The sequence below is a fragment of the Phodopus roborovskii genome, unplaced genomic scaffold (genome assembly GCF_943737965.1).
Source record: "Phodopus roborovskii unplaced genomic scaffold, PHOROB, whole genome shotgun sequence".
Classification (NCBI taxonomy): domain Eukaryota; kingdom Metazoa; phylum Chordata; class Mammalia; order Rodentia; family Cricetidae; genus Phodopus; species Phodopus roborovskii.
Window position 1 is genome coordinate 31623375 of NW_026126517.1, and position 10296 is coordinate 31633670.

Here is a 10296-nt window from a genome sequence, read left to right on the forward strand (position 1 = left end):
TTAGTTCTCTAATCAGCTGGAACTCAATATATTTTGTTAAAAGTCAAATCAAAACATGTACTGCTCTCGAAGAGAACCCAAGTTCATTTCCTAGCACCCACAGCTGGAAGCTCACAACCATCTGTAACTCTGGCTCTAAGAGATCTGAAATCTGGCTTCTGAGCTTGTGCACACATAACACACACAAAATCTTAAAAAACAAAAAACTGGCTGGGTGGTGATGGCATAAATCTTTAATCCCAGCACCCAGGAGGCAGAGACAGGCAGATCTCTGATTTTGAGGCTAGCCTGGTATACATAGTGAATTCCAGGACATCCAGGGCCACACAGAAACCTTGTCTCAAAACAAAACAACTAGCCCCACCCCCTCCCCAGCTACAAATATGGAAGTACAGGCAGCATCTGATTTATAAGGTTAGACAAACAACATCTGTAAGGCTCAACAAGTAATAACATTATTTCTCTACCAAATCTTTTGCAGTTGGGTAAAAGGTAAACTAAAGCAATACATGCAATTGATTATAATTCAAAATCAGACACAAGAGGAGCAATCTCTCCCAAGGCCACCAATGTGGAGTTGGACAGGCTTCCAATCACAAAGCTCATGAGGAGAAAAGAGAAAACACACACAAATAAAAAGTAACCTATGTCACTAAAAAAGAACTATTGTGTCCAGATTAAAGCCACAGTGCTATGTCTAACACATAGTAGCACTTCAGTTTTCCAACAGAGATAAAAAACAATTTTAATAAAAGAAGCATTTGTGCTTTGTGATCTGATAATCCCTCCAGTGAGCAAGCTAGGATGAGGAGTTGTGGATACCTTCCAACGTATGCAGAAGTTTTCCAGTTGCAATATCAAAAATATTGATGATCCCATCTATGGCTCCGCTGGCCAGGTATTTCCCATCAGGACTCTGTGGGGAGAGATGAGTGATTTGAGATCAATCAGTTAGCACGTCCCTTCTGAATACAAGCCATCCTGCTGGCCTCAGAGCTAACTGGCTGCCAGCAAACCACACCAATAGTCAGCAGCTAATAAGCACTGCAGGGTCTGGCAGGGGAACCACAGCTACAGCAACTCAACAGAGAGGTTTCCTTACATATGCAATACTAAGGATGAATTTTCCTCTAGTGTCCAAAGAATATTCTTTTTTCCCACTTTCCACACCAAAAATGTTGACTTTCCCCACGTGAGTTCCTGTGGCCAGATACTGGGAGTCAGGAGAAAAGGCCAAAGTCCAGGCGTCCACTAGAAAGGAAGCAAAGGGGAGCGCCCAGTGAGAATTTTACAGACTGTAGTTTGATCAAATGCTCGTCTTTAAACTTGGAGAAAGTGTCTCGAGTCAGGGAACCATGCTGTAAAGATTCTAATTCTTTTCTTTACCAAGTTTAAATTTTAAGAGATTCTTAAGTGTTTTGTTTGTTCTTAAAATAAAAACCACCTGAACAATATCCACAACTGACAAGGACATGAGAAACCAGAACCTCCTTATTCTGATGGCAAATGTAAAATGTGGCAGCCACTCTGAGAAGCAGTTTGACAGATTCTTAGGTAAAAGCAAACACCACAATACTCACAAGTCCACTGTTGGGAGCTACTCAGGAGGAATGAAAGCATGTACAACGGATTGACACGCTCATCTCTACAGCAGCTTTATCAGCATATAGCTCAAGCTGTATGTAAACAGTCCAAATGAAATGCAAACAGTTCAAATGGTGAATGAGGAGAGGAATATACTACATCCTTATAAGAGAATATTTTGTGTCAACAGAAAGGAGCAAATCTGTGCTACAAAATGGTTGAACCTCAAAAACACTGTAAAAAACAATAAAGACTACATATGTCCTATTAGTTCTGTTTCTTCAGAGAACCATAATACACCCACTTTTGCCAGCCCTCATATATGTCATATCTAAGAAGAAGTATGGTTGTCTTTTTAAAAAGTAATTTTTTAATTTTTTAAAGTTTATTTATTTTTATTTTATGTGCATGGGTGTTTTACCTGCATGTGTGTCTGCGTGAGGCTGTCAAGTACTCTAGAACTGGAGTTACAGACAGTTGTGAGCCACCATGTGGATGGATGCTGGGTCTTCTGGAAGAGCAGTCAGTGCTTTTAGCTGCCTAGACATCTCTCCAACACCAAGAAGTATGTTTTTAAAAGTTCTGTTATAATTAGCTATTTATAGAGAAAATGATTAAATAGAAACCCCGACTTTTATTTCTCAAAGCTTGATAAAATGATTCTTTCAGATTATCTTGGCACATCCCAATTACTTTCTTTGCAATATAGACCCTTTCCTACCAGATGTCTTCAGGCACAAAACAGGAACCATGTGCACTCATCAAAACCTGCACACTAAGATTTAACCTTTAATACTTGCAGAGTAAATGTTTATTGCAAGCCCTAAGTTCCTCCTCCTCATCAAGGGTTGCTTTTCTTTTTCCATGGGCATTTTGGATATGATGTACAGGGACCTCTTCCTTGTGTCAGCAGCTAGACAGCCACAGCCTGGTGGAATGCCAATTATGGGGTAATCCCCCCCCCCCCCCCCCGCTTTACTTGTCTATTTCCACTTTCTTCTTCAAGATAACGACTTCTTTCTCTCCACTCTTTCTGTCCCTTTTGTGCTGGTACATTTTCACAGCACATCCGTTTTCCCTGGGTTCAGTAAACCCAGACTTACCTAAAGCACTCAGCCAGTTAGCTGTCAGCAGCAAGGCTCACTCATTATTTGACAAGACATGATCTAGTTTTGAAGAGATTCCCTTCACCCCAAAGCACATCCACCCACTTTATTATTCTTTTCAGTATCTTCCACAACGGTCATCTTATGCACTGGCACTTGGGAAGCTGAGCAGAAGAGGCAGCCATGACTTGGAAGCCAGCCTGAGCTATGTGGTAAGACTTAGTCTCAAAAAACTGAAAACTGAAACCCCAAAACCCCAAAACCAGACAACACCTAAGACATTACAAAAACAACCCAGTAACTTTTACAACCAGTAGAAGGAAAAGCAAGCTGGACAGATATAAAACCTTTTACTTGCAACCACTTTTTCACATATGATGTGTATAGGGCCACAACAATTACACATTAACCAGTGCCACTGTCCTGAGAGGGTGAAAAAGTGGCAACGGAGATGGCTCAGTGGGCAAAGGCACCTGCCACCAAATCTGATGACCTGAGCTCAAGTCCCAGGCCCACATGGAAGAACTGACTCCCACAGATTGTCCTCTGATTTTCACACACACAAAATAATGTAATAAAAATATTCTTTAAAATCAGCAACAGATCCGATTCTTTCTAATGCTAGCAGGCTTTGCAGGATGGCTGGAGATCCCTGTTCTCCATGAATAATGTAAGCCCAGAAGAATGTAGACAGCCAACTGGGAAGTCATCAGAAAGTATCCAAGTGGCTTTTTTCAGATACACATTTCAGTCTCATACTTTTTATTTTTAAGATTTATTTACTTATTTATTATGTATACAGTGCTCTGTATACATGTATGCCTGCACAACACCAGAAGAGGGCATCATCTCATTACAGATCATTGTGAGCCACCATACTTGCTGGGAATTGAACTCATGACCTCTGGAAGAGCAGCCAGTACTCTTAGCATCTGAGCCATTTCTCCTATAGCCTCACACTCTTAAACTGTGACTCAGTGGATCCAAAAGGGACTGGGCATGAGTACTCTGAACAAAAATTCCAGTTGGAAGTCAAGGAAACTTGACTTCTGAGGAGAGAGGCACCCAGTTTCCAGATATGGGGCTTCCTTACAAGCCCTGGAACCTTCATTCTATGCAATATAAGGGTCCACAGAAGCCAAGAGCATAAGTAGAGGGAGGCAAGTCTACTGGGCAATCTGCTCCCCCAAGAACCTGATCAGCTCTTTCACAATCCATCCACAAGGGAGTGTGTGCAGTGAAGCCAACTATCTGCATCTCTGGAGGTCACTGCACTGAACAGAACAGGCTTTACTATGAGGACCACATAGGCATTTTAAGTGAACAGGAGGCTAAAAAGAATCTTGAAATGCCACAGTATTTGCTCTACACCACAGTACTTTTAAAAAAATCCATGGACTTGTTTCTTCCTCTCTATGTACCACACACTAGAACCCAGGCACTTTGACCATAATTAATAGATAACCACTCTTCCGACCTGAGGGTTCTGCAAGGCAGTGAGTGCCTCTTCAGGTGTCAGGTAGAGAAGCACTGGCACAGCCAGCACAGCTTCACAATCCCCCCCCCCTTTTTTTTTTCTGAGACAGGTTTCTCTGTGGCTTTAGAGCCTGTCCTGGAACTTGCTCTGTAGCCCAGGCTAGACTCGAACTCAGAGATCCGCCTGTCTCTGCCTCCCCAGCGCTGGGATTAAAGGCGTGTGCTCACAATCCCAAATGGTCAATTCTGAAATCAAAAAACACTGGTTTGGTTTTCCTGTAATTATAGCATTACAATGCATTTGGCAGCAAAACTTGGTCTGAAATGATGTGATGTTGTTTTTAGCATATGCTTATCACTTAGCATAGCGCCTTGTGTGATTACAATGGCATTAGGGTTGGTTTAGAGTGACTACAGTTTTCTCCCTAACAGGTCTGGAAAGGGACTGTGGACTTCTCTCACCTCTCCTCAACGTATAAAGTTCTTACCAGGTCCTGCATCTATAGACTTGATCTGTTTGCCATTTTCCAAGTCCCAGAGACGAATATGAGCATCCAGAGAGCTGGATGCAGCAATGGGAAGGGTGTGGCTGATGTCCACTGACACCACCCCCAGCTGATGTCCCTCCAGGCTCCACTGTAGCTCCAGTCTCTCATCACGCCTAGAGCGAGGACAGAAATGACTCTTTACAAACAACATACTATACTGGCATCTGAACTTCTATGTCCTTGGACATTACCAACAAATGGTCAATGAGATGAGAACCCTGAGAACTAAACATAGAATGCAGCCAGGTTTAACTTTGAGGGCCCCACCACACACAGCTTTAATTCCAAATAACAGGAAGCCAACAAGAAAAAAATAAGCTGATAGTCCAAAGCTACTATGCTGCCATTGTTTTCCTGCCCAGATCATTGCTTTCTTTATAGAAGCAAAGCCCTTGTCCCAAATTTCCAAGGTTTTGAAAGGGAGAAGCGCTCACCATTTCCAAACCTTCACCAGGTCATCCAGGGATCCTGTAACCACAGTTTCAGTGTTTTCCTTTTTGTTTGTCCCCCAGGTAACAGACCAAATGGCATCATCATGGGCTAGAATGGAAAGTGCTTCATTTAAAGTTTCTATGCACACAACTCCTAAATTTAATGTGATAAAAACAAAGCCGAAAAACAAGCTGACAGCTCTGAAGTATTGTCCACTTCTGTCTATCTTTTCATGGCTCCACTGGACTTGTGGGTGAGACTATATAAAAACTAGTGGTTCTTCTTTAGTTTTAGCCACTTAGCCTAAAACACAGTTACAAGAAGGGAAGCAAGATGAGGACAGGACAGATCTTCAGACTCCAAATACAGTAACTGACCTGTTAGTCTGCTATTCATCAGACTAGAACATCAATCACTTGGCTAAAATGACTAAAGTGAGCAAAAGTATCCCATTCCCAAGAACCTCAATTTGACTGAAGCTTTACCTCAGAAGCCTTTAGAAACCAGGAGACAGTTCTATAAATAGTAATGGTCTAAAAGATCATTTTCATTCCACAAATAGGGAATAGGAGGCTTGGTGATGCCTTGTACCTCACCCAAAGGAATGAAGCTAAGAAGGGGCAGGGCTAGGATTCAAACTCAGAATATTAACTGAAGTCCACATTTAGTCTAAATCTGGAAGCTACACACTTTGTGAGCTCTACTGTGAAATCTGCAAAGTTGGCATGCACCTATTAAACAAGATAAATATACATAAAACCTTTATGCCTGGTTACAGTTCTCTGAGGCTACCTTTCCAAAACACGAATCCAAGGGGATTAAACTTAAACAGCTGTTGAGTTAGACGTTATCACAGCTTCCTTATAATCCTCATTAGACCCAAGCCTGCTAAGATGTTAGCTACAAGCAGATTGATTGCCTGGCACACCTGAAATGCTGACTGGTTAACTAGGGGGGGACTCATAAATGTCACAAACTCCCAAGGCTGTTTCTAACCCATCTGATTGGATAGGATTACCCAGTCCATGCATAAATGCTGTTCCTGTGCAGGTCTCTCACTAGGGAGTTAGCCCTTCAGCTGGCCTCAGGCCTGCCTTACCATGCACACAGGTGAGACAAGTGTCCTCTAAAAGAGTTTCTACACTTGTAATTGGAGGATGCTATGGAAAGCGAATTCTGCGTTAGAGCCAGGTTGAAGCCCACCTCCCTAGCAGTGTAGACACCGAAAGGGTTCTTGCCTCTTCCTACCCTGGCAGCAGGGAAGGCAGGACTACATCTTCGTCAGGTGGAAGAGTTTCCCTCATCACAGACTTCTCCATTATGCCACCCGGCTCCCACCTTTCTTTTAGTTATTTTTCATATATTTACTTATTTATTTTGTAGTACCGGGATTGGCCTTGTACCACTAAGTGATATATCCACCCCTCTTTTCACTTTTTAGATTAAGACAACGTCTCATTCCACTGTCTAGATTGTTCTTGAACGCACAATCCTATCTAACTTCCTTAGCATTGGGATTATAGGCCTGTTCTACCAGACCCATACAGCTATTTATTTTTGGCCACCACAAACAATCCTGCAAAGATCTGTGTGTCTACTTGGTGTGATAAAATCTTAAAGAAACCAAAGAGGACAGTTTTTTGTTTTTTGTTTTTTTTTTTTTTTTTGGCAAAAGAGTTTGCTTGAAGAGGTGGACTCCTTACCTTGCTCTTGCTTGAAGAGAATACTGTACTACAAAAGAACACAACAGCAGATAGTCAGATTTCAGTTATCTTGCACTCCCTCCCTCCAGCACTTCAACTGAGACAGTCACCACGCACTTCCCTGCCCATCCTACACAATCCTTGGTTGCTACTCATACAAGGCTGTATAGTACACCAGAGAAAACTCAGTTCTTCACCTTGTTTTCGGAGGAGGGGCTTTCGAGATAGACTGGGTTGGTTTCAAACTCCATGTAGCCAAAGCTTTCACTAAATGTGCACCAATCTTCCAGCTTCACCCTCCTTAGTGCTATTGCCACCACAGGTGCGCGGCCCCACCCCCAAACCCAGTGTAAGGCCAGTGAGTTACACTTTCTTCATGGTCGGGAGGGAGCTGAGTGCTGTCTGCAACCTACTTTTTGCAGTTGTTTGAGACTACACAGTCCATACACGTAGTTAGCTTTGTCCCTGATCCTAAAGGTGCTTATGACTGTTCTAGCTCCTATTTCAACTTTTACTTTTATGTATCAAATCTGTTAAACTTCCCCAGTCCCACTCAAAATGTGGCAAAGGCACATAAACTAATCTCAGTGTGGTACACTTTACTAATGCCACATAACCCTGTAATGAGCAGGTACTCAAGGTCACACAGGTTTTGGGGACAGGACAAGAACTAACCATACACTCAAGCAATCTATTGGTCTTGAACTTGCCAGTGACTAAACTTTTTTCTCTCAGTACAGACCTTACCTGGTTGGTCATTTCTTAACCAAGGATGAAGATCTAAAGGCCAGATAGCCCTGTGAAAACAACACCAGGAATTCAGTAAGATGATGTTATCAGCACAAGGAGGCTACAGAGGAACCACTTCACCAAAGCAACCCTTTGTTCTGAAGCTGTGACACCCTTCTAAAGGACCAATCCCTGGGTGTTTCTCTCTGGGAGTTAGTAATACATATTGCCTCCATCCATGGGCTCTTTTCCCCAAATCTGACTGCAGAGTGTGGCCAATATGTTCCTTTCTACTTCTCAGAGACAAAATTATTGGCCCTATTCATTTTAAATTTTGTTCAAGTTAGAAATCAAACATGGGAATCCAACATTCTTGTATGCATGGACTCATGGTAGTCTCAACCAAAAACGCCTTTAAGAGCCTACAGATATGTAAATAAAGTTGGAAGGAGTCAAACAGGTCTAAGTTTTCAAAGACTTAGCTAAAAATGGGCCTAATCTACTTTATGAACAGATTTAATTTCATTAAGAGTTCTTAATTTTTGAAGATTAAACATATATGCACACACATTGTATCTGCATGTATGTGTGTGTGTATTCACCTGTAGAGGACAGGGGACAATTTGTGGAAATCAGTTCTTTCTCAGGTACTGAGCTTGGGTGTCAGGCTTGACAGTGGTGCATTTACTCACTGAGTCACCTTCCCAGGTCTTAATATGTTTTTGTGCCCTATTGCTAGCAGACTTGTAACATCTATAAACTCTCTCTCTGGTTGTTTTCAAACACATAAAATTCACATTAGAAAGGAAACCTAGTATGTTGTCACTCTCTGTGGCAGTTATGGTCTATAGTTACCATTTGATGGTAACAAGCCATCAAATGGGCAGTAACAAATCATTCCTCTGGAGATCAGAAGCAGGTCACTGAAAACCTCTGGGGCACATTTTTGTCGACTGCTCAATATGTAACCAAGTTTTGTGTAATTCTGTTTGAACGACTGTACATTAGTAATTCACTAATGTTGAACTCAGCCTAAACGAAGACTAACATATTTTCTAAGACTCACCAGAGCTTTCCTGCACTGAATAATAGCATGGGATAACATTCCCACAATATGCCAGAGAGTTACCTTCACCACAGGATTTCTAATCAACAAACACACACAGAAATGAGAAGGCATGGCACCAAAGCCCATTTTCTTGTAATGTGAGAGCAAAAACAACAGAGTGCAGACTCAGAATTGGGCATCAAGTGATCCAGAGGATTCAACAACCTGCACATGTCTTCTAAAGATTACAAATAAATACTATCAGTTAAGAAATTCACAAGAGAATAGTCTATATGTGGAAAATAATTTTCTCAAAACACAAAAAGGAAACTTGTGGCAGCAAAAGACACATGGATCTTTACTCGCACAGTATATAATAAGAACTGGCAGAGTCTAAGAGATGCTATAATGTCAGAAGGTGACAAACTTAAACAATATCCAGGCAATATATACCACAATCCTAGTACATTAGAGATACTAATCCTGGCTTTGTGGCAAGACCCTGTTTCAAAACAAACAAACAACAACAACAAACAAACAAATGCCATCACAGCATCCCGACATGGAAACATCATGATCTTTAAAGCATTAATAAAGTCATTTTTAATGTATGTTCATTGTGTGCACTCATAATGGGATTATATGCTAATTTCAATGACAGGTTAAGAAAGGGAAGGGCACAGATTTTCTTCTAATCCAAGTTCACCACTCCCTCAGTTCCATTCTCAGACAGCTTAAAAGGCCATACACCTCAGGCATCCAGGCTCAAACTGACAAACCCAAAGGGTTACCAAAGGTTTTTCAGGAACAGGAAATCAAACAGATAGATGATTCCTAAACAGCCTTAAGAGGTCTTAATCAGGTGGGATAATTTGTGACTCCAGAGCAGGACTTTGCCCAGAAGGAAAGAACCATTTTGGCTGAACAAGTGCCATGGAAACTCTGACTGAGCATCAGCCCTCTTAATAAGCCAGCCTCCTCTCTGCCAATGTGGACCTCACAATAGAGAAAAACGGCACTTTTAAAAGTAGGAAGATGTATAGGGAGCCAACTTTTAAAAAGTTACCCTCAAAACAGGGTGTGCAATTCTATCAGGCTGAGCCATTGAGAATGGACTGCACTGGGTCCTATTTTAAATACTGTACAGATTAGCTCACTGAACCATCGTTTACTCTGCTTAGTAGGCATTCTAACCAGCTCCATTCTCGTGGCCAGATAAGAGAGGCTTAGAGAGGATGAGGGAAGCATCGGTCCCTAAGAAAGTCAACACAAGCTATAGTTCGTGCTAAGCCACACCTCATGACAGGTGATTTCAGAACTAAGAAATCTCTAGAAGCCTGCTCTTCTATTATCTTCTCTCTAGGAAAAACTCCCAGTTAGAATTCAATGCTCATTCCTCAGTGTTCCCAGGGACTAACCTATATCTCTATGGAAGTTCCTCAGGCACGTTAGTAACGCATAATACCGTTCGGCAATTGAAATAAAAGGAACTCAGTCTCTACTTCTAAGCGTGCCTCGACGTGAAGCTTGCTATCTAAATCGCGGCTAAATACTGGAGAACTTGTGTTAAGACAGGCCTCCATCTAGAGGAAAATTACCTCCCCCCTCAAAGAAGCCGGGCCTCATTTCCGGGATGCACAACACATTATCTGGATGCAAAAGAAGTCCAC

At 41.9% G+C, this 10296-nt stretch overlaps 1 protein-coding gene across 2 annotated transcripts in view; it reads right to left on the reverse strand.

Annotated features, from left to right (window-relative positions):
- Skic8 (SKI8 subunit of superkiller complex) overlaps positions 1-7639 on the reverse strand; it is a 27979-nt gene extending 20340 nt beyond the window's left edge. Inside the window, exons 1-6 of one of the 2 annotated variants that reach the window (XM_051197499.1) lie at positions 7597-7639; positions 6850-6877; positions 5149-5254; positions 4655-4827; positions 1103-1251; positions 823-916 (exon numbers count right to left, since the gene is read on the reverse strand). In XM_051197499.1, the coding sequence (XP_051053456.1) occupies positions 823-916; positions 1103-1251; positions 4655-4827; positions 5149-5254; positions 6850-6877; positions 7597-7608 (562 nt within the window). In that variant the 5' untranslated portion in view covers positions 7609-7639. The remainder of the gene's footprint in view (positions 1-822; positions 917-1102; positions 1252-4654; positions 4828-5148; positions 5255-6849; positions 6878-7596) is intronic. The other variant, XM_051197498.1, reaches the window with a different exon arrangement.
- Between the last annotated feature and the right edge of the window lie 2657 nt (positions 7640-10296).